At 38.1% G+C, this 24,876-nt stretch overlaps 1 protein-coding gene across 7 annotated transcripts in view; it reads left to right on the forward strand.

Annotated features, from left to right (window-relative positions):
- The first annotated feature begins 531 nt into the window (after positions 1-531).
- mprip (myosin phosphatase Rho interacting protein) overlaps positions 532-24,876 on the forward strand; it is a 45,869-nt gene continuing 21,524 nt past the window's right edge. For 4 of the 7 annotated variants that reach the window (XM_011488128.3, XM_011488127.3, XM_011488130.3 and 1 more), the window contains exons 1-7: positions 532-1,328; positions 3,070-3,147; positions 4,614-4,679; positions 19,541-19,692; positions 21,814-21,898; positions 23,696-23,749; positions 24,585-24,810. In XM_011488128.3, the coding sequence (XP_011486430.1) occupies positions 1,209-1,328; positions 3,070-3,147; positions 4,614-4,679; positions 19,541-19,692; positions 21,814-21,898; positions 23,696-23,749; positions 24,585-24,810 (781 nt within the window). In that variant the 5' untranslated portion in view covers positions 532-1,208. The remainder of the gene's footprint in view (positions 1,329-3,069; positions 3,148-4,613; positions 4,680-19,540; positions 19,693-21,813; positions 21,899-23,695; positions 23,750-24,584; positions 24,811-24,876) is intronic. The other 3 variants (XM_020712043.2, XM_020712044.2, XM_011488131.3) reach the window with 3 other exon arrangements.

Here is a 24,876-nt window from a genome sequence, read left to right on the forward strand (position 1 = left end):
CAATCGTCCGATAAGATTGCTCTTTACAGGAAATTGTTGCTAAAAAGGCAAAAAAAGAGTATCTCGCAAAAAATTAAAACAATAATTTGTTGGCTACACGGAGTTACCACTAATTATTAACGGCGACATTTTTTCACTCCTAAATATCCCTTATTTATTTAAATACACTACCATGTATAAAAGTCAATCATTACTTTGTTTTATCTTTATTATAGCTTTTGCGTTGTACATGCTTATGAACGAGTTGGACTTTACGTCTGGTAAAAGTAAGGGAAACAAACATAATTAAATGTTGTTCCGACTATTTTTGTTGTTCAGATGCAATTAAATGTTACGTAGTTTGGTAAACAAGAGTTTGGCTCGAAAGTTTGCCATGTTGTGGGCTCTTTAAAGCCCAATGAGCACTAGGTAAAAGTTAAACTCTTGAAGAATTTCTATTGGACAACTGGTCTGCATCTCAAATGTGATTGGCTTACGTAGCTATCAATCAAGATTACACTAACACACACACTCTCTCTCCCTCTCCGAAACGCCTCCTCATCTCTTGATGAACCGCCTGGCCCGCTAAAGGATTTTCACGAAAACGTCGGCTGCAGACTACGCAGCAAACCCGACGACAGCAAAATTCGGACGAACGGGACCCGAAACGATGGCCTTAGCGTCGTGACAGCAACGTCGAGGACATTTCCCTGCGTCGGACACACGGTTTTGCTTTTGAAGGACTTTGGGAGCGTGAAATAGCGATGACTGCGGTGTCACTTGTTTGATAGAAAGACGGAGAGGAGGGGTCAAAGTGGACCTCCCCCCTCACCACACAGCCTCTTCACCAGGCAGAGGCGTTCCGTTCGATGGAGTCTAACGGGACCTTTGCAGGGAGCTCCAGGCCCGAAATGTCACCTGGGAAACGTCGAGAATCAGCCAACCTATCAGCATTTTAAAGGATTTTCCCTAAAAATAACTTTTCAGAAAGCCTGTAAACGCAAAAAAGAGAAAAAGTTAGTTGCACCAAACAAGATGACCGTCGATGTCACTTAACAAGAAATGGACTACTACTAGTAACCTCTAGTTAAACAGGACAGACGAACAACGGGATATAAAACCCGTTCATTGACTGTTGATCTTACTCCTTCTGTTGGGTTCATTATCGTCCACAACACCAGGAGAACTCTCCAAAAATTTCTCATCAAGTGTTGCCTTCTCCAGTAACCATGTCACTCAAAGACAACGCCTGCAAAAAATTTCAAGCCAACATTTTCAACAAAAGTAAATGTCAGAACTGCTTCAAACCCAGGGAGTCCCATCTACTTAACGACGAAGACTTAAATCAGGTAAATATTATTATTGTTATTATTATTATTCTGACTTTCCTAGGTGCATATGGACCCAAATCCCTGGAAGTTCTGCTGGGTCCAGGGGAAACGTTTGCTGTCTTGGTACTTCATGTAAAAGTGTCAAATGATTGGTATGTCAGTGGACCATGAAGTGCAAATGTTAGGTTAATTGGACATAATTAGTTTATTGCCTTGGAGCATATATTGACCCCAATTCATGCTGATGTAGGACCTCCACCCTTCTTTACACCCGCAGCTGTATAGCACCCTGTCACCCATTTTTTGATGAAATCACTGGGACTCTTTTTTATTGAAGGTTTTTCAGTTATCATCCAAATCCAACAGCTGGCAAGCTCTATAATAATTCCTTGTTGGGAGTTGAACCAACAGTTCACGAAGGTCAAATTAAAGTAAACTTAATACAAGTCATTTAATCATTTTCCAGGTTTTGTATACGCAGTAATGCCTGCGATAGAAGGTGTATTCCTTTTATTTTCAGAAATAAACCTTTCTGTCACTTCTCCTAGAGTTGAATTTCAAATTGTATGTACGACCATTGGAAAGGAGAAGTTGAAAGCCAATGGGACGCGAACACACAATTACCCTTCAGTGATTTGGTGAAATCACTGAAGGGGAAAACATGACCTACATTGATCTTTATTTTTCTGTTGTGCCATTTGGGCTGCTGTCAGGTCAGATAAAGACAGATGGGAGATGTTGCTGTACCTGTTTTCAGCCTCCTTGTTGTACAATAATGTAAACGACACACACTATTTTATACTAATTCCAACATTTAAAAAAAAAAAATCTTTTTACGTTCACATACTTTTAACGTTTAAAATGCTAATTTTCTCAATTGAATGCAAACACTCGACTATCCAAGGTGGAGGTAGAGACACAAGTATGAGGTTCTGTTGTCATCGTGTTTACTGAGTTGACTGAGAAATGTGCTGTACCGTGTAAACAAAGCAAGAGAATAATTGAAGCTGGATTGTATTTGGTTGTGTGTAGGATGAAGGTTAATTAAAACCAATTATCTAAAAACTGGAGTTGCTTGTAAAAATCTGACTTATTTTTTTTTAAAGGAGTCTTGGTTTCAAATAAGATTTTTCTTATTGTGCTGGTTTTGCAGAACAATGCATAAAAACCACTGTGGCCCATGTTCAACTATTATCTAAAATGTTTTATCAAAGGCTGAGCGCCTTGCTCGATTTTTGATTTCTTTCAGTAGAGGTTTAAATTGCAAATCTGAAGCTGCAAAAGCTCCCTGAGATTTGTATTGCCTCTCTTCTTCTTCTCATCTGTTTTCCTAGCTTAACTTTTGCCTCCTGCTTCCCCCTGCCACCCAGAAGTCAACCCACTTAGAGGATCAGAGGGAAAATCATGTGTGTTAGCTTTTCCTTTTTTTCTTTTTTTTTTTTCCACAGCAGCATGGTGCTCTGGAATGAAGCCAGTCAGAGAGAATAGGTTTCAGTCAATTTAAGGCAGAGAGTGAAAAAAAAAAATGCTCATCGTGGATTGACTTTAAAAATGTGCATGATTTTAAAAAGAAGTGCATAAAATTGTCCAAAATAATTAGCTAAAATGGAGTTCTAGTTTGTATCCTTAGCCAGTACGGTACAACGCTGTCTTCAACACTTTAAGATGTGCACATTTGAGCAGATAATAGATATGTTTGGGTTGTTAATGTTAAATGTAATCCTTTTGTAATTTTGTTTTTCTCTTATCTCTTTTCCAGGCTAAACCTATGTATGGAGGATGGCTTCTGCTGGCTCCTGAAGGAACTAATTTTGACAATCCCTTACATAGATCTCGAGTAAGTGTTCAACCTCACTGTACTTTTCCCCTTGAAAGAAATTTTTTTTTTGTCACATTACACAAATTAATCCCAATGGAGCTTCATAGAATAATACATATTTTATTGTTGTATTTTAATTTGGAGCTTAAAAGGCTGCCAGTAGGTGTGGAGAAGGCGACCCTTGTTGGATAATTACTAAACCAGAAGTCTTGTTGTTGCTGGTTTTTCCTCTCAGAATAAGCCTTTTTGTGTGGCAATTATGAGTCTACGTTTGACATTGTTTCCTTATCATGCTGTAATGGGAACCTCCTCTTATCATTTCTCGTATTATGTTGTGGTGGCTGTTCTCAAAAGAGCATTATGGGGAATGTGGGGGAGGAGAAAGAAGGACCCAGTTCTCACAGCCCCTCTGATGGCTTCCATATGGGTTTTGGGAAAACCACCTAAGAATTTTACTATTAGAACCATGCTGCTGCTTTGACTGGATCTCTAATGCATTTAACTTATTCCCATAGTCAGCCGTTTGTCTTTGCATTTTGCCAGTTAAAGCAGACCGGTCATTTTTGGAGTAAACTACCGATTTGTTGTTGAACGGTTTGTTGTTTACATCTAGCTGTACAACAAACGGAGGGAAAAAAAAAATCCACACATAACCCAAGAGTTGGTCTTTAATAGAATTCAAAACTACCTTAGATAAACCAAAAATAAAACCAACAATAAATGAAGACACTGGAAAAAAACGGCATAGCAATTACTCACACCAAAACAAATGGGTTTAAATGATGTTATTTTTATCCTCAACATCTTATTTGCAACAGCAGTTAGTTAACATTACAGAAGTTGATTACTCTCTATATTTTAATATGATGTTATGACTGACCATCAGCTGACAGAATCTGCTGACTAAAGTGTCTCTCCTCTCAAATATTTGTCCAAACTCTTTCTGAATCATCTAGATAAGAGCTGGAAGTCAGTAACCTGTGCAGGCACTTCTTGCTAAATGTGTTTGTTTACATTAAAGATATTGTATGATTAACTCTGAATGAATGTACGAATAGGAGTATTTCTACATGCAATCAGGAATATTACCAGCTGTTCATTGGACTTTATTATTACACGCTGGATCTATGCCAGACAGCATATAGTAAAAGACAGTTGCAGCCTTTGAAGACTCTGCTTTGACTGCATTTGTTCATCAAAAGGTTTTTGACAGTCAGTTTTTGATGCATTGATGAATTGAAGTCACACACTTTGTGTGATGGCATTGTCCCGTGAGCAGAATCCCAAATATTCAATGCAAACCTTGATAATCACAGCATCTTCTCTCCAACCCTTTGAACCTTTTTATGTTGTTTTTACATTATTTATAGTAACAAATAAAGATTCCGACATTATCTGATGCTACTGTATGATATGATAATAATGTGACTTTGAGATGGATAATATCTAAGTCAAAAGTTAATGATTGATTCTTTCCTTTACAGAAATGGCAAAGAAGGTTCTTTATACTCTATGAACACGGCTTGCTTCGTTATGCTCTGGATGAAATGGTAAGAAAAAAATATTCTTACAAGTTTTGAGAAATTGGGTGATTTAAAGGATAATCTTTTTAAAATGACTTCTTTAAGAAATACAACAATGTCCAAGTCTGTCAATTGAACTGATGGCAACTAGCTCCTATATTTATTTCTCTGAATATATAAAGTACCGTATGTATAGAAATTGTTGACCACCAAAGTAACCAGCACGCTGCTGTCAAAGTGGATGAAGTCACACCATGTTGACAGTAAGTCATGTGGTGAGCCATGTGTTTGCTTAGCAGCTCACCCACTGCACACCTATTGTGCAAGAACGCGTTTGAGTTTCCTTCTTTGAAGCGCACCATAAAAATGGAAGGAAAATTAAAGAAATTGTTGACGTTTTAGCAATCTATTGGTATTGGTATTTAAATGTTTCATGTGCTTATTTGTTCAGTCTTCAAAATAATGTAGTTTATTGAATTTTACTCTGCCTGAACAGTGCTTTTACATATATTGAGTATGTATGCTTGCTAAAAATTGGTTGACCCAGATCTGTGCACTATGGTATTTTTTCCTACGAATAAAGAATATGGTTTAAGGATGAAAACAGAAATGATAAGAAACTTGTGTATTTCAACAAACACAAAGAGCTGGAATGTATTTAGCTGTATGATTTAGATGAGGACATACTATAGCTTTAATATGTTCTTTGTCTTGTAAGCCATTAGGCTTCATTTGTTGAGCTTGATGTCCTGGGATGAAAGATGAATCATTTTTAACCAAAAAAAAAAGACAAAGGAAGAGGCAAATGTCCGCTTTTCATTCACTGCAGTCGGCGGATGTCACTCTTCATCTTTTCATCTGCTGCCCGAACAGAAGATCAAAAGCAGGAGGGGAGGAAGGATCTAGATCTGAAAATATCAAGTGACGCCAAATATAGAGGCTTGTTTGTCACCCAAGCCACTCGAGGAATAATTGTTTTTGTTTTGAATAAGCAGGCTTTACAACTGATTTAATTGGTTCTCGTCTTCCTCTTGTGTAGGGCTGTTACCCATATTGTCATAATTATGTATAATAACTAACGTGAAGCTGCTCAGTGAGGAACATTGAAGTCACCACAGTATACACACATTGCTTTTAGAATTTATTGTAAACAACTCTGAAGTAAATTTAAAGGTTACCAGTGTTTACTTGTGTATTATAGCTCCTAAGCACATAAGAGCCTTTACTTTAAAGCACATGCACATGGCTTATGGATGAGGAGGCACCCGTGTGTTTCTTCAGTCTACTTTGATGGTTCCTTTGTCCTTGGAATAACCAATATCAGATGAGTTGTGGCTCCAGCCTACAAGATGTGGCATGGCCTTGGGTAAATGGAGTATGTCAGACAAATCTGGGGGAGATCCATGGCACTTGGAGCCATTGATTTGGGGCTGCCCACCTTCTGAGAACACCCAGAAAGACTCAACGAGCCTATCGTTTTAGTCTAAGCTCAAACATTTCTTTAAAACAGCTCATGTGTATGAGAAAATTTTCTTAAATCGATGAAGATTATTTGTTAAGAAGCTGCATTCACGCATCAAATTCTCCCGCGGCAAGTTTGCTGCTCTACGCTTTTCCATAAAATGTGGTTGTACACTTGATGCCACAGATCCGTGTGGGAGGAGCTACCGCCAAGTTTTTTTAGCCTGATCGCCAAAAGCAGTGTCTGTGTGTACTTAATGCACGGAAGACACAGATGATGTTGAGAGATCAGCTTTATTTATTTTAAAGAACTCGACAAAAGCATCGGTAAACACGTCTCTGTCTGTGACCCGGTTTGATGACTTGTTGTGCTGCATTAGTCAAACGTGCCCCGACCTTCAGATGGCGTTTGTACATTGGCTAAAGGCCCGTACACACCGGGACGAATATTCGCCAGGCGTTATTCGCCAGCGTTTTTCGCCACGTTTTTTGTGTTCACACCCAGGCGATTTTCCCTGACGATGAGCCGAGCAAACATGCAATTTCATTCCCTGACATTAGATGGCGCTTAATGTAAAACAGAAATACTCCTGTACACAAGGTGGCGCTGCGCAACTTTACGCTTCTTAAAGTCGCTTTTCACTCAGAAGAAGAGAGCAAGTATTTACGCGCTTGTCAGAATCATACAAAGAAAACATGAATATTTCAAGCACCAGTTGGAGCAACTGGTGCTTGGTTCGGGGATATTTTAGAAAAAAAAAACGAACCCGAGGCGTTATTTTTTTTTTTGACGCTTTGACGCGTGGCGTTTTTTCGCGTCGGTGTGCACACTCTCATTGGTGCCCTTTGTTTAGTCACGAGGCGTTAAACGTCGGCGAAAATCGCAAGCGAAATTCGTCCCGGTGTGTACGGGCCTTTAGCATGAAAACTGGACGCCTCTGCCACATGATGTGAATGCAACATTAGGCTTAAGATACACATGTGCTGGCACTGACTGTAAAAAGGGAGGAGATGAATAGATTTCATTTCTGTATAATTAAAGCTGCAATAGAAACTTGCTGTTAGTGCTGCTCTGGTAGTTTGAAAGAACTTCAGAATGTATATCCTGTTCATTCTTTGTCCAGCTTTTAGTACATGCTAAACTTCCAAGCTACATTTTCAAGCAGCAGCTTAACGAGGTTATGTCAGCTTCACATTACTAAGGCAACAAGTTTCTCTATCTTTTTGCAGCAGCAGTCAGCCATGTGCTTCTAACATACAGATGACCTCGTATATGAAGAGTCTGTCTATTCTGTAAGCATTGAGAAAGGAGCTACATGTGTTGCTAGGCAAAGGTTTACGAGTTGAAAGCATCTGATTATTGTTCAAACTATTGGTATCTTGTGCCAGTGCATTAGAATTGGTATGAATGATAGTTTTTTTTTTTTTACTACTGGACAAACTTACAGCCTGCAATAAAGATGGGAAGCATGACTCTGTTTTGCCAGCACTAATTCAAATTTTAATTTAAAAAAACATTACCATAGACAATAAAGGGAGGCTATTTAGGCATTTTTAAAACTTTATGAAAACTTACAGTAAATTCTCCAAAAACCCACTTTGATGAGATCGGTGTGTTAAAATAGTATTTTATGTGTTTTGCCGTTCCAGCTTGACTCCCTCCTTACCACACACACACACAATAGCTTCTACTAACCATACTGTGAACTAATTGCCTATTCTTACATACACGCTCCCTTTAACTCTTTGTAGTTTCAGGCTGTGATAAGGTCTTTGAGCTCAATCTAACTCAAGATTTCACAAAACAGCACATCCGTCCTAGCTGTTAAAAGCTGTGTTGTGAAGACGAAGGTTCTTGTGCGGTGTTGACCAGTCATTGCATTTTTGAAAGACTCACCAAGCACTGTATACCTTGAAAATAAAGTGAAGCTGCCTATTGAATTGCAGTGCACAAAAGCACCATTCACAGACCCTTGAATTGCATTTGCTTTTGGACCATATTGGCTGCAGTTGACAGTCTGTATCATGGCCACATACCCTTTTCCCAACAAGAACATGATGTTCTTTTATGTTTTAGCTTTTGAAATCGTTCTCATTTGGTCTTTTGCTCAATTAAATTCCTGTGTTTTCTGGAATTCTTCTGCCCCATTGCACTGTGTCCAAGAGCAGAGAGCCTTTTTGAAAAACCTGATGCCTTTTGCTGCAAATTTGTGCATTCTTTTTGCTTGAGACACAATCCTGCTGCTTTTGTCCAGAGTGTTTTTGCAGTGTCAGCCAGTTTGCTGACAGACTTGTTCTTCTTACCAAACAGAAACATGGAGATGCAGTGTTTTTTCTTACTTTGTTATTTTTATTAGATATTCCCAAACTACTTGCACAGGAATAGCTTTGTAGTGAGATATAAAAGTATATGAGGATTAGAGCATGACTTAGGGGCCTTTTGAAGAGGGCTTACAACCTAAAACCTTTATCACCCCCTTGAATTTCACCTGCAGTGGCGTTTTATTCTTTCATTTACTGCAAGCCTTGACATTTGAACTTTTAGTGCAAACTTCAATATTTCTTACATCACTTTGAACATTTTGTCTTCAATGCCAAACCTCGGAGAATGACTTTTCCCCAATTAAAAAGCAAACACTCCGGAGCACGAAAGATAAAGACAATGGTCATAGCTCCTGTAAAATAAGATTGTAATCGACTTCTCCACTGGAATGTGGAAGCTTGTTTACCTAGTGCGGGTCCAAGGTGAGGTTTGTGTTGAGCTGATATGGTGCACGAGAGCCATCTTTTGTTGTACGTCCTCTAAAATGTAAACATTCATGATTTCATCAGGGTCCCGGTAAATACTGCAGAAGGCCATAAAACCATGGAAGCCAGCCTTATATTTGCTTTCCAGTGATTAAAGCCTGCCAATTTAAAATTTTGCTCTTGAAGCTGTTAGTGTGATATGTTTTTATTAATTTTGTTTCAGTTGTTTTAGATGTGCCACACGATCCACAATAAAACAAAGAATAAACACTTACATTTATATCCCAGAACTTCAAGGCCGGTGTGCCCTGACCTTATAATGTGTTTGGTCAGTTTGTAGTTACTCTCTTAAGCCATTAATGGACTATGCAAGTTCTTTGAAACTTTGAGCAATAAATAGTGTAACATTGTGGGAACAGGGGGCACTTCAACATTAACAAAGACCATACCGGCTCTGCTACATCCACAGACGTGAAACAAAAGCCCCACACAATCATTGTAATCCACAAAAATCCTTGTGTGCTACTCATTTTGTATCCACATACTGACTGAGCTGCGATTAGTGGAAAATGAAACGTTTAAAATAGATTTTTTTTAAACTGGCTCCGAGCTGCTAAAATACCCGTGGGAGGCATATTGTATTTGTAAAGATGGAGATCACTTTGTGTTTGGGCTCACACCTGTCTTTTGGCTTAAAAAAATTAGAATACTTTAATTGCATCAATATGTTAAGATGCTTTTATTTCTGTTTAATCACATAAAATAACAACAAAAGGCAGAGTTGTGATCAACATACAACATTCCACACCTTAAAAATTAAATGGAAATAATTCATTTTATTACCTTTTGTAATTTTTATTTGGATTAAATTGCACTGAGGGATGTGCCACACTGACTTATAACCTTAAAAAAAGAATCTTTCTGAAAGTGTTTTATCACAGGGAACAGTGGGTTGTAATCAAACTCTGAATAGCTTTACATTTATTTATGAATCTAGAAAACCATCTAAACTTCTAAACTGAATAGCGAAACTTAAAAAAAGGAATTTTACATGCTTGTTTCATCTTTTTTCAGTATAGTGAAAGAAATTACCCATTAAGGTCACATTAAGATATTTTATGTATATGGGGATTTTTTTCCCCAGTTTTTCTTTTGTGAATGAACCAAACTAAACAAGAAGGTATTGAATGTACCACATCAACACCAAAACCCTTTTAAATGATGTGCTGTGTGTATCAGGTCGGTGAGTGGCTGTGTTACTGCTCTCCCACCAGCTCAAAATGATCTGCAGCTCCAGAATGCTGTATGGACGTAAACTAATTCATTTAATTTAAAATAGTAAACGGCATCTACTTGTATGGCGCTTTTCTACCTTCCCAAGGTGCTCTACAGTGAAAGTCTGCCAACCTTTCACCAGAGGCGAGGTGGGGTTCAGTGTTTTGGCCAAGGACACTTCCACACAAGCAAGGCAGGAATCAAGGCTGCACTCTTCCTAACATGAAGATTTTTGTACCAGTGCAGCCTGACAATTCAAGTTTTTTTTCTGATGCATGGACAAAGCTAAACTGGACAGGGCTTGTGCAAAACATGTTTTTATATTCATGTTGTATTAGTCTTTTCGTATTTCTTTTAGTGCCATTTTCCTTGTACAGCTTTGGTTTTTGCAGCTGTTTTATAGACCAGTTTGCCTCCACTGTGATCACATTTAAAATCTTCTGTTTAATGTTTAGGGAAGGTGTAACTTCCTGTCCTCTAAACATGAAACTTCAGAGTTTTGACTGGGATTCAGTCAACTGATAATGTGTCCAGAGCGCTCTCCAGCTGTTGATTTTAAGTCTGTTCTGTAGGTCTTGTTTAAAACTTACGAAGAAATCACTTTATAGGTGGTCATAAAGACCATCAGAAGACTGGGGAATTAATGCTGTCTGTGTTTATAATAGAAAAAAGGTTGTTGTAAAATTAGGTTAGAAGGTGATCTGTTTCTGCTTCTTTTTTTCTTTTTTGATACAGACCGTCATTTTAAGCATCACTCCCTCTTTACCCTTTGTCATCATCCTGTTCTTTGAAACTAGTTCCAAAAAATACAAAGTAAATTGGTTTACTTCAAAATAAATTTGGCCTAACAGTTAACTAGTACATTCAAAATAAAATGATTTCCACTTTTTTTTTTTTACCAAGATTTCTAGCTTCTCTTACTGGTGTCTTGTAACAGTCCTCCATTACATTTCAGTCTGAACAACAGATCATTTGTTTTGGAGAGCACTTGGGGCTAGCCTGTTCTAAGGCAAACTCTAATGAAAGAGTGCAGAAATGTGTCGCCATGTGCAATTGAGAGGTCTTCTTTCAGTGGAAGAGAAAGTAAAGATGTAGACCTTAACTCTGCCATTACAGTCAATACATTTCTATTGTTGGTTAACAATTAATGTCTTAAAAAAGCACAGCAATTATAGCATCTGGATCTCAAATGGCATCCAAGCCTGTGGTTGGATGCATTGTCGCGCAAGCTGCCCTGCAGATAAATGTTTTTCATAATTACTGAGGGAATTGATATTAAATGACCTTTAACCTTTCATTAAAGTCCATAGAATTGTTGAGAATCTGTGCACATGATATTCAGGGTTTAAAAAGCTGGGACTTCACCATGATCTACTTCAGTCTTTGGTAACGCTATGCAGGGTTTGATGTCCTTTTATTTAAAATCTGTTAATAAAATAAAACCTGAAGGATAAACCAAAGCTCGTATGCTGATCTAGCAAATGTTAAACTCAGTCCTGAATTTTCAGTATCTATTCAGGTAATAAGACAAGTATGTTGATTTTACCAAATGGTTTATCCAGCACAAATGTGCCTGAACAGTGAATTACACGAGTGCAGGTAAATAATCATTTGAAATCTAGACCCATCAACTGAACTGAATCTGAAAGGGAAATAGCAGATTTCAGAGGGAGGTGATTTCTTCTTTTTTTTTTCTTAAGGAGAAATGTTGTGTGGGCATGCAGACAAGCCACGTCTCTTCTCAGACTCTGATTCCTAAAGCCAAGTCAACATGACACAACTCGACTTCAGCACCTGTTTCTGCAGCCAGCATATCTACTGTGTAACTACTGACGTACACTTTTTTCTATCTGCTCTGTCTGTGTTTGGTAATGAATTCATCATAAAGAGATACAGTGAATTTTGTTGGATTACAATGTTTCTTGGTCCTCCCTCTTCAACGAATGTTGATTTGTATAGCATCATTTAATTCTGTTGATTTATCAAATGTAATTACATCATCATTTTGAATAGAATCCCGTTATCCAAGAAGAAAATGGCCTTCATCATCTAGTTTGGCCTCCTCTTCCTCCTCCTCTGCATCTGTTGGCTGTTGGCCCTTCTAGTGCAGCATTAAACCGCCCACGTCCTCTCACCACAGAGTGCAGAAGCGCTGCGGCCACCCACAACAGTGTCTCTGAAGCACCTGAAAATGTGAAATGTGTGGAATTTAAATTTTTGCCTTCTTATGAATGTTCCTGCTGCAGCCAGTGCTCACTGTAGCCCTGCTGGAACCATCTGAAAACCTCAAATGCATACCAACAGAATGAGGTGTATCTGTGAATGCCTGGAGGACTCTGCTGCAGGGGTTGTCAGATGTCCGCCATGCGGCGTAGTCCAATTTGCACAATTACTTTACATAGATGAGGGATTGACACAGCCGTTGAACTTTAATTATGCAGACTTATGACTCTGACCATTCTGTCAGGCCTAGTTCCTGTTCTGATTGCTATGTATGTTTGGGCCTGCAAGCTAATTGTAGTCCGTTGAGGCAGAGAAATGGTAGTTTAATATTCCTTAACAACAAGACTGAAGGTGACTCAACTCATTTGGCCCTTAACAACAAGACTTAAGGTGACTCAACTCGGTTGGCACCTGCCAAAGCAGCTGTTATCTGTTATAGCTAATATCAAAAACCTGTATTTACATCTGTTATCCAAAGTTGCTATGGAAAGATTTATGTCACAGCTGTTATTGGATAACATTTATTAATGAAGAGGTTCGATCGTAGGTTTGTACCTCAGAATGTGCCAGTTCACCAGTTGTTTCCTTTGCTTCAGAGTGTTTTTAATAATTAAAGCCAAATGGTCTTGTATGCAGATTTAAACCCCAAACATTGCGGACGATTCCTGCTGCTACATGTTTACAGAGAAGCAATGAAACTTGATATCTGAATCTATAATATTTCCAGTTTGTCACTACTAAGGTTGGTAGACAATTGACACCTAAGACCATAGAAATGCAAAAACAACTTAAATATAATAAATAAATGGTTAAATAAACATATTTATAATGGAAATGTTGTTTTTTCTGCCTGTTAAAATGAGTCAGCTGTACCCAGAAATGTGGATAGGGGAGGAAGGGAATTTGTTGTGCAACTAAAACTGAAATGAGACCAGTTTCCTATTGCCAGAAAATACAGTTATTTCCTTTTCTTCGTCATAAGGGAGAAAAAGATGTTTTACTAAGCTTCACTGAGGGAATCTGAGGAAAGCTGATGTCACAAAAAAGTTTTGCTCTTCAGAAACTTGATAGTTGTGATATTGGTTCTCTCTTCTTAAAGTTTTTTTTTAGTCATTTCTATTTTACTTGTGCTTGTTTTTGTGTATTTTAGTATGATTTTTTTATGTTGTGTATTTTATTATTTATTATTGTGTATTTTATTAATTTGTATTTTATTATTTGATTAGTTTTGCATTCTTGTTTGTTTTTATGTACAGCACCTTGAGCTTTTTTCTTTACATGAAAGGTGCTATAGAAATAAAATTAATTTGAATTTATTGTAAACATGTTTTTAATGAGCCTTTTGATACTGGTATATGGTACTTAGACACATTAGAAAGCTTTACTTTAACAAGGAAATTTGTCTGAACATCAGGAAACGGAATACCCTTTTGGTATAAAAACACCAATATTATACTGGTTATATTTCAGTATGTCTTCACTTTTTTTGTGACTCTGGGATTTTTCAATTGTTTTTCAAGTCTCTGTTCAAATGTATATCAGACATTCCCAACAGACTGTCTCAATGCATTTGAACCTGCCAAGTCTGTCTGGCTGCCTTTTGTGCCAGTGAGTCTAACTTTACCACCAGGTGGAGATCAGTTGCAAGCTCTGTCCCTTCCTTCCCCTGAGAGCCCAAGACCGAGGACTCGCTGCCAAGTCGATCATTGACCTCCTGCCTAAAGTGTCCTGGTGATGACCCACATGGTCTTTTCACGCTAATGCTAGCCGGTTCATGTGGGAAGGGTTCCAGCTGCTGGGTGCTCTCCTGGGAACCCCAACTTTGGGCCTGGCTCCAGTTTGGGACCCCAGTCATGTTAGCCTGGGGTCTAAAGTGGACTTTACCTTCACCTGTTCTATAAGAATGTTTTAACTTCTTAGTCTGGGTCCTTACCCAGGACCTAGTGCCTGACATCTGTTCCAGACAGAATAGCCCCTAGGATCACTCAAGCACTCAATGCTCCTGATTGTGTGGTAGTTTAGCTTTTCCATACATCTTTTTTCAGTTATGCCTAAAAAACAATCCAAAAAAACATGATGAAACTCTTTGTAAAACTAATATTTGTTTACTTTATTAGATACTAACATCATTAGTTACCCCTAGATTGGGAGGTCATGGGTTCAAATCCATGGTCGGGTTATACTAAAGCCCATTGCCTCTTTGCTAGACACTCGGCATAAGGGGTTGAATGGAGGGGGTATAACCACCAAATGGTTCCCGAGCGCAGCTGTGATGCCGCTCACCGCTCCCCCAGGGGATGGGTCAAGTGCAGACAACTCATTTTTACACACCCAACTGATGGGTACTTAAATATCAACATTTGCCAGTTTAAAGACATCACAAAAATGGCGCAAGAGGTTGTTTAGCCACAGACATCTTATAGGATAAAACAGTTTTTTTATTGATTTATTTTTAAATCAAAACTACTCTGCAACTAATTTGGACTCTGCATGAATGTTTTTTTTTTTTTTTTTTTAAAGAACAAAAATCATTTTGTTTTTTCTGCCTACATCATTTCAGTGCTGATAAAAAGATAATTGTTTGAATCTATTGTCACAGAAGATATTCACTTGACTAGTTAAAAGTAGGATTGGCTCTGTGACCTGCGGTGGCTCACAATCCCACATTATGTGAACTGGTTTTACAAAGGCTCCGTTGTGTTAAGTGGTGGCCCAAGAAGAACTGACAAAGTCTAAGTTAGATGACAGAGATGTGTGGGCCCAGGGCTCCCTGTGTTTGGGGGCTAAAACCACAGTGTGTGGAGAGAAGCAAGCTAATTTATTGGTGTTCAAGTCAGAAAGGTGAACATTTATGAGGGAAGATCTATTCTTTCTGAAATAGGTCAATAGTGAGTATTTTTTGTTTGTTTGTTTGTTTTAAATCAGAAGTCAGAGTGATTTATTTCTGTGCCCGGAAAATCAGATGCAGTGATTACAAAACAGGAACTTAAGCTGCTTTGTACAACTGTTCTCAGAATTTGAAATATTTTGCTGTTTATCCTCTTCTGCCCGAGGCTCAAGGACAAGCTAACATGCGTGGTGGAGATTTGTTGACAAAGACAGATGGCAGAGGCAGGGCAGTCCAAAGTCAGACTTTCTCTGCAGTGTTGGGACTGATAAACAGTGTTGGGTTTTTAACAGAATACATGTTTACCTGTGATGCATATTTAGAATTGAAAACATAAGCAACTCTATTTTACAAAGGATTAAATTATGCAGAGCCCATAAAAGGGCTTGAGACTTAGTGATTCTGCTAAATAAGACTGGTAAAGTTTGTAAATATTTCATTCTATTCAAAATGTCAATTCTATTCAAAGCTTTTAGCGTGTTTACATTTATTTAGGCATTTTGGGAGATGTTACCTGCAACGACCTGCACCTTTGTGAGTAAATAGATTTCTGTTCTGTGGCCACAAGTCAAAGATAAAAGCTCAAGAACTTGCTTACACTGTCTAAATGAACTATTTAGCTGCCACACATTCAAATACATTTTTACGTTCCATCCTAAAAATTAAATTAGGTGATGGTCAAACTTCAAGTCTTTCCTTCATCATTTTCCATGGGCATTACTGCAAGGGAGTTGTTATGTGCACATTCGTGTGGAGGCGCTGACCCAGCTTTAGGGGTAAATCAGGAGACCCTACAGCATTTCCTTTAGCGGGCAAAATAAAACTTAGGAAGTTTTGTTTTCAGCACAACATCAACTTAATACTTTAACAACCCCACCAAGGAAAAAAATCTAGGATAAAGGTTTTTTCTGTTTCTTATAGCCTGAGTTCATGTTTTTAAAAACAGGTCTTCAAATGTTCCCCATAACTTGGTTTAGAGGGCTGTTCAATTGTTTTAGGGAAAGAACGGCTGTGCTGTTTCGCAAAGAAACGAAGCTGCGCCGCATTTGGAAAATTCTGTGATCAGTGAAATGTCTTCCTTTAAACAAAAGCATAGCTTTACCTCTTAGTTTCTTCATTATAATGTTGAAGGTTCTTGCATCTACTTTAACAGCTTTCTCCAAGTTGTCTTCACTGCACTTGAAAGCATCCGTCTGATATTTTCAAAATAATATACAAACACCTGCTTACATGAGTGTCATAGAGACAACTTGCACTGGTAGACCTAGATTGCTTTCATAAATAAACTCCTTTATGCTACATCGTCTTTTATTTTGAGATAACCGCTCAGCAACGATGGAATTTTATATAAGATTTTTTTTCTTCCTTTTTCTTTTTTAATGGAGCTTTGCTTTGACAGAATGATGAAGCTACGGTAATGCTATGTTATTCTGTTCTAAACAAAACCGAGCATTACATTTTAAGCCCCCCCCCCCCTCCTTGTTGCTTTAAAACCACAAATACAAGACCATTCAATTTGCTTTTAATGTCTTAGTATAATTTTAGTATAACTGAAATGTTATACTCCACTCTTGTTTTACAAATTCCAGTTAACATCAACTTTAAGGTAAAATACTCAGGTTAAGTAAAGTATTGGAACAAACTACAAACTACATTTTAGGGATATATTGTGTATTTTGTAACTAAATCCTTTTTTAAGAATATCCTTCCCTACCTTGCTGATGAAATCCCAATGTCATGCTTTTGAACGAATCTGAATTGAGGGTAGTCCTTGTCTGGCTATTATAATTCAGGAAGATGGCGGATACTTCAAGCCCCAATGAGTGAAATGCCTTTCAGACAAAATTTATCTTCATTAGTCTGGTGATGAGTGAACATGTCAATAATCTTCCCTGTGGTCTCTGCACATTATGTGGCGGTCAAGTGGCTCATTGGGATGTCTCGCTTTTACCTAGCAATCATAAAATGTCTTGGGTGTATTTATGTATTCATAACAATTTATTCCCCAGAAAGAACTATAAAACAATCTTTATAGAAATAAACATAGTCAACCTTTGGGTATCAAATATAAAGTAGAAAATGTTGGTTTCTATTCTAATGTGTAGTGGAAAATTGAAAGGGTCTGAAATGATTAGGATATCTGTTTATTGAAAATCATAGGAAGTTACCGGGTCAAGTGTACGATTTGATTGAGACAAGCTGATGATAGTTTTTTTTCTTCTGTTAAATAAAGAACACTGTGCTGCCTATCCTATTGTTCACTCATAAAACAACTTAATGTGTTTAAGGATTTTGTATTGGTTCCTCATCATAATATAAATGTTATTATTGTAAATGTAATATTGACTCAGCCCGTTGAAGGGACGAGGTTTGACCAAACACCAGATAAATGAATGAATGAAATGAGTTTGGTCTGCTGTTTACATCTGTTGCCATAACCTCACCTTGTCAAAAAAAAAAAAATGAATGCAAGTCAGGAAAGGAAACTCTGCAAAAACAAACAAATCCATCAGATGAGGGAGATGTGGGCAGAGTCGAACCAATAGCCTGTCACGTTCAGAGGGGCGTTTGTGGTAAGAGAAGGGAGATGTTTGCACTGTTGTACAAAGGGTTGGACTTTCACCCAGCAGTATAGTACTACATTTTCTGGTAAAAAGCAATGATTTACAACAGCTTAAAGCACGGATCAATTATGCATTCTTGAAACCAATGCACAAATGCTGAAAGAGCAAGGAACAGATATGGAAAAGGATTCTCAGCATCAATGGTTGACTCTGAACTATGCCTGTTGAATGCCAGACTGATATGCCTTTCTTGCACAGAAAGTGGTTACAAGAGAAGAACAGTAGGGTGAACATTGATTTGCCTCAAGCTGGTCTTGGAGCTGGTCAAAGCCAAATCAGCATGTGGGCAGAGCAACAGTCAGCACTACATTGCTAAGCTCTCCGTTTTAAGTAACAAAACCCTTGACACTCATTCAGCGAGCATTGGGTTGTTATTGAAAGGCTCTAAAAAATAAAAGGTATTTTCTCTGATGATGGTTTGGTGTGTGGTCCACCAGCTATTCAATCGACATCTACCAGTGGCACCAAAATTTGTTAAGCTTTTTTTTCCTCCTATCTACCTTTTTGTTTTTTTGTGGTAATGTTGGCCAAAGATTTGCTTGCCAGGTTGGTTTTGTTTTTGACACAGTAACATAACTATTAAGAAAGATTTAACAAGATAACATAATCTTTTTAATTATTTGAAGGATTTCATACGTGAATGGATCTTAGCAAACTAAAACTGTTAAAATTAAATTTTCAGTCTTTTGCATGAAGACTTTTAAACAGTCCCATAATTATCTATTGTTTCAACGGATGTCTGTGCACATTCTCAGCTAACTGAGGTCAATCTGCCAGAAACTTTGAGGCGAGCAGTTCATATAAATCATTTAGCGAGGTGAACTGGAATCTCTCAGCATTCTGTCCAACCAGTCACTCTAGAATGAGTCCCACCTACACACCTTCCATGTCTGATTTATTTCAGTCTTATTTTGGTCAAAAACTTTTTTTTTTTTTACATTTTCCTTTGTTTTTTTGCACACTTTGATAGGCAAGATAAGGTTTTGTGGTTGAATGAAGTGATCCTTATGTTTTAAAAAGCTTTAATTTGTGACTGAATGAAAAATAATCTGTGTAGGTTTAGGATCATAATTAGGGATTTTTACCATGAAAATGTATTCCTAATCTGTTTTTCAATGTTTTTGACAGCAAATGCTTACAATGTTTCTGTGTTGATACATTTTAAACTGTGATAAAATTCTTAGTGATATTTATAGAAAATATAAAAATATGTTTTAATTGACTTTGAATTTCTGCATGTTATACATAAAAAAAACTTTGTTATACCTGATTTTTTTAATTTAAAAGATGTATAAATAAATAAATAGGCTCTAAATTTGTTTGTTTTTTTCAATATCTGCTCACCTACAAACCCAGTTTTTGAAAGGATGGGATTTTTTTTCCCCCCATGTATGGTGAGGAGTAATAAACTTAAATCGGAGTATCTGACATGTTTTAATGTATCTTCTGCATTTTAGATTCTTCAATTAAAAGTTGAAGTGTAAGATGCTCTCAGAAAGCATCATCAAGAACATTTGGTGTCACACAGAAGTGTGTTTGTGCCAAGCTCGGCAGGGAACTTCTGTTTTGAGTGGATTTTCGGTGTGGGGGAATGGAGGCGTCTGTGAACGTGTCAGGCCACTTCCGCCCCGGACTCATTGATTTTGCGTTTTGTTGTTTCGATCTTTCAGCCCAGCACTCTACCCCAGGGTACGATCAATATGAACCAGTGCTCCGATGTCATCGATGGTGAATCCAGGACAGGCCAGAAGAACTCGCTGTGCATCGTCACCCCTGAGAAGGAGCACTTCATCCGGGCTGAGTGTAAAGAAATCATCAATGGGTAAGACATCGGTTACCTTTGCAACGGTCACGATCTGTTGTTACTAACCTTACTGGCAAATAGACTTCCGTAGTGAATGCAGTGTGGAAGTTAAACAGATTTGGACTCTCGATTGTTGCTGCCAAAACTCCTCTGCCCCCTGCTGCCTGCTCCAGACTGCAACGCGTCGGGTGTTGAAATTCTCGCGGCAGTGACGGTGCACATTCTTAAACTGCTTCGCCTCCCCTGCTTCCTTAGCTTTCTCTGTTTCCACACGAGCTGACCCCCTACATCCATTACAGAAAATGTCATCTTTATAATTACACTGATTCTCTCGGCTGTCCTCCTCCTCCTCCTCCTCTGCTGCACAAGGCCTGTTTCTTTCCTGCTTTTTCTCTCTCGCTGCTTTCTGGCTTATATGTTTGTGGCTATTCTTGGGGAGCTGTGACTCACAACACCCACTCACCATTCTGTTACTCCTCCATCATGCCTCCCACTGGTTTTAGGCATTCACACAACACATTTTATCCTTCTAAGGTTATCATTAACTGAGAGGAAGCAGAGGTTTTTCCTTTCGAGGGTTTTTGACATGTAATTCCAGTCTATTAACAGTCAGTCTGTTAATATGATATACACTTGAATTCATGATGCTTTCTCGTGTCTTCGCTGTATGAAAAAAAAATCATTATTCTCAGCTTTGAGTAATCGGAAAAACATATCTGAACTTTTACTAAGGGTATTAACAGAAAGGGTAATGTAGCGTGCACCACAGAGTTCATGGAAGAAGAATCTGCTGAAACATTTTCTCTAACAGGTGTGATGAGATTTAAAGCCGATGAAAATGATGTTTTTTGAGTTTTTGAAAGAAAACCAATGTAATAAAAAATACCTTCATTTTTGAATTTCTGAATATTTCTCTCCATCACCCATCTCTCGGTGGATGGAGTTTCAATATCTTGGACCGGAGCTTGAGATTGACAGGCGGATCGGAGCAGCATCCATAGTTATGCGGTCCTCTGTAGGGTGGCTGGGCGCCCCCTTAGAGATAGATTGCTGTGTTGACCGCACATATTTTAAGTGCGTCCAAGGCTGGATTTTGTTGATGGCCGCCCGTATTCAAAATTAAACCTGAAGTTAAAGTCCTACATGTCTTCTCCGCATTTGTGTTCTCTCTCTCTCTGACCCCGAGTTTGAAGGTCAGCTGTCCCGCATTAACCAGAGAGGGTAAAAATAAAAACACAAATTCACACATCACAACCTTTTTTATTATTGCCTCTATGAAAATAAGAAAAATATCACAAAGAAAAATATCACAAAGTTCAGGATCAGCATCAGATTTTGGAAATGGAGGCTTCAGATAAACACGAAATATGACTTTTTAAAGATATTTAGGTTGTGATATTTTGGTTTAAAAACTTCATATTCAAAACACCACTGGGACCGTTTTTATTAAAGAAAGAAAATTGTCATAGGGGGACTTTTTAAGCAGTCCCATATGAAATAAGGATTTCTCTTTGATGTTTATTAAAACATAAAAAATGCCTCATTTGTTGTATTTTCTTAAGTAGTTAAACCTTTTTACAGGAGGAAATTCAACTAATTGACTGGTGTATTTGATTTCTTTATGCCCAAATCTTCCAGGTTATCAATAGTTTTGTCTAACCTCTTAAGACCTGAGCTAATGTTTGAGCTAGCCTATCAACGGGTAGTCCCAGGGCTCCAGTAAAGCAGAATTACCTACTGTGGTAATATAACCCATAATGTAATGTCCGTGCATATGACCGCAAGGTCCTAGGTTCATTTATTTATTGTTTTATAGATAAAGAAAACATGATAGATTGTCCTTTCAGTTTTGCGTAAGAGTAAAAATGTTTTATTAGTATTTTTATCAGATAATTCCTCCTCATCATAATATCAAATTAAAGATAAACTATAAAAAGGGTAAATTTTTCATCTTTGTGGGGTTTTTTTGTTTAAAAAAACTCATTCAAATGTCCATTTGTCTATATTCTGACATTATGTTTTTCAATATTTGCCATAAATAATAACTATGCTCTCCACAGTGACGTATGAATTCATCATGTGTGAAGAGACCGGATATAATGAGTTCTAAATGATACTGTGATTGTTTTGTATTCATAGGTGGCAGGAGGCTTTGACTGTTTATCCCAGGACCAACAAGCAGAACCAGAAGAAAAAACGTAAAGTCGATACCCACACCCAGCAGGTACTATTTGCATCATGCAGGATTTTTTTGCAGACTTTTTTTAAACAAACATAAAACAAGAAATATACATTTAAACCCAACATGCATTTAGTAGATCAGCTTAAATACAGTACACATTACTGCATGAAAGTCTGTCAGATGATTGTTCATTTAAGCTCACAGTGGAACCTAGTTCACACGCTCAGTAGGAATATGATGCAGATTTTCAGCCAGTACTTCAGTTCAGCATCACCTGACAGGAAGGTTAAAAAAACAGAGCAATAGAACATTCTGCTCCCAAAGATAGGATTGGACTGGTAAAAATAGTAACATGATATAGCAACATAATACAGCCCACCCACTGATGTGTACAGTTTTTTTTCTCCCCCTTTTCAGCTTTTGAGGCCACACTAAATGATCTGAAGTTCATTGTCTGGTTCCTCTAATGACGCTTCCCTAAATAAGTCTGAAAATGTGTTGGGCTTTCACAAACAGGCTCATTTGCAGGAGAACAGTGCTGACCACGACTGTGTCCCGATGACCCCCGCCATTTATGTCTTTCCTTTTGTCCATCTGAGTTTTGTTCTGTGGAGATTTGAGAAAAACACGGTGCTCTCATTTTTGACGTTATCAAGTTTCTCTTGAATTCTCTTTGTTTCTTTTCCTGTCTTTTGGATTTTGTTAACAGATCTGAAAATCACTCACAATAATGTTGCCATGAACTCAGCTCGTGCATCTGACTGCATAAAGACTGAAAGCTGAAGGACTGTCTGACTGTTCTGCACTTGTGGTATTACATAACCAGAGCTCTACTGTAAAAAACACTTTGTTTTGAGTGTTAAAATATAAAACACTACAGAAAGACAGTGACTTTTATTTTTCGGGTGATTTTTCTTGAGATTTTTCCCATGCATACCATTATGCATTATAAAAGTTAACATCTTATACAAACTGGTTGTGTGTGTTTGAGTATCTCTTACACTGTGAAACCACAAAAAAAACTGCTATACTATAAGACCCACTCTCATTATCTATTTTAAAAGCGCTCCTAATAGTCTTTTTAATTATTATAACCTTAGTTGTGGGCGCAGGGTGCAAAGCAACCCTGTCCCCCTTCCACTCCTCATTGCTGAGAGCTTGAAGCAGGGAGCTTGGCGTATTTTCTCTGTCACAAATGACCTCTTTTTTTAAACTGCATTTTTTTTTCCTGCTCCTGATTTATGGCGGTGTGAATAAATTCAAGGACTCAGAAATGCAAATTTTGGGTACATTTTCTTTATATGTCCTCCATAATCAGAAAAATGCCACAAGAACATGTTAAAAAGACTTAAAAAAGATTGGTATTCATTGAAGTGGGTCTTTAAAGCTATTTTCTATAATTAAGTTTAATAAAGCTTAAGGAGGATAATGATGCTAATATTGTTTCCTCTCTTTTTCTTATGATTTCTAAGGCTTTTTAAAAAAAATGTTATGGGTAGAAAATGTTTGAGTGTGCACTATTGTCTTAAGATTTCCTTTCTTCACAAATTGCTGTCAGCATTACGTTTCTGCTTTAGAACTCTATTCTTACGGTGGCATACTTCTGAAAACTCTCCCAGGCACAGTTGTGTGTTTGCCATCAGGATGGTTTCCTTTTATCCAAGCACTTCTTCACCAAATGCAAACTAATTTAACTGTAAAACAGAATTCCATATCTAGTAATTGGGCAAAACATGAGAAGCCTCTCATGAAACCACTGACATATTTTTCTTCCTGTACTGGTTATAAGCTGGTAGCATTCCACAAACACTAACCTGGAAGGCTTTTTGTGATTGGCAGGATGGAGTTACTTCAAGCCAGTGTATTTCCACTGAGGACATGAATGGACACCCTGTGAGTTCAGCTTGGCCAAACTTTTCATCCCTTTTTCCCCTTTGAAAATCCCAGGCTTCCAAATCCCATTCCTTACAAATCCCAATCCCAATGATCCAAGAGAAGGGTGAATCACAAGCACATCCTTTGTTTGCTTACTGCTCTGATTCTGATGGGTGATTCTCAGCACAGCAGCATGATTTTGGTGGTTGGAGTTTTCTGGGTAACGGTTGGACATCAAGTTTTGCTTCGCATTGGAGTTATTGTTGTTGATTTCTGTTTGAATTGCAACAGTTTTGTGCTCCTGTGTATGGCAAAGAGGGATTTCTTGACACCAGGGCTCTGAACAATTTCAAACTTTTTATTTACATTTGGTTTACCCCCCCCCCCCCCCCCTCTCTGCAGTCTGTCTGTTTTCCTCTGTTCTCTGTATTCCTTAGCAGTACAGGTGTGTTTACCATGAATGAAGCCTTTGTTCTCTGTCGAGCTGTCGACATTCCTTTCCACGCTTCTTCCTCTTGTTTTCTCCTAATTTGCGGTTTTCCCAGTGATCAAAGCTTCTTCGCTTTGTCAATCACATATTTACCTGTTTGGTTTTTTTACCAAATCCCCCAAAATTGATTAAAAAAAATATAAATCTAAATATCAAAATACTTTCAAGCTCATTAAAAATTTTCAAAAATATAGTTATAGTTATGCAGTAATATTTTTTTTCCAAGTCAATCTTTTTTCAAAATGGTAATTGTGAAGGGTTTTCCTTTACTTTCTCTGTTTTTAGACATCTTCTTCACATTTCCGTCTTCTGTTCTTACCAGTTTATCTTTTCCTACCAAATCCCACCCCATCCGTTACCCAGGAGCCCGGGCCCGCCAAGGTAACAGTGACCAGCAGCAGCAGTGGAGGCAGCATCCCATGCCTGCCTAGCAGTATTGCCGGTGCCGAGCGTGTCCCAACGAGCCGTGCTATCCTGTGGCAGGAGGAGAGCCACTGGAGCAGGACCACCATCCCCTGCAGCCGCAGTGCCTCCTGTCTCAGCCAGATGACCCAGAGACCACCAGACTCCAATGTTTCCATTCAAGATGGTGAGCAAGAGGAGATAAAAGTTATTGAATGTCCCATATATGCATACATCTTTAGTCTGAAACAAA

This window comes from Oryzias latipes, chromosome 19 (assembly GCF_002234675.1).
Source record: "Oryzias latipes chromosome 19, ASM223467v1".
NCBI lineage: Eukaryota > Metazoa > Chordata > Actinopteri > Beloniformes > Adrianichthyidae > Oryzias > Oryzias latipes.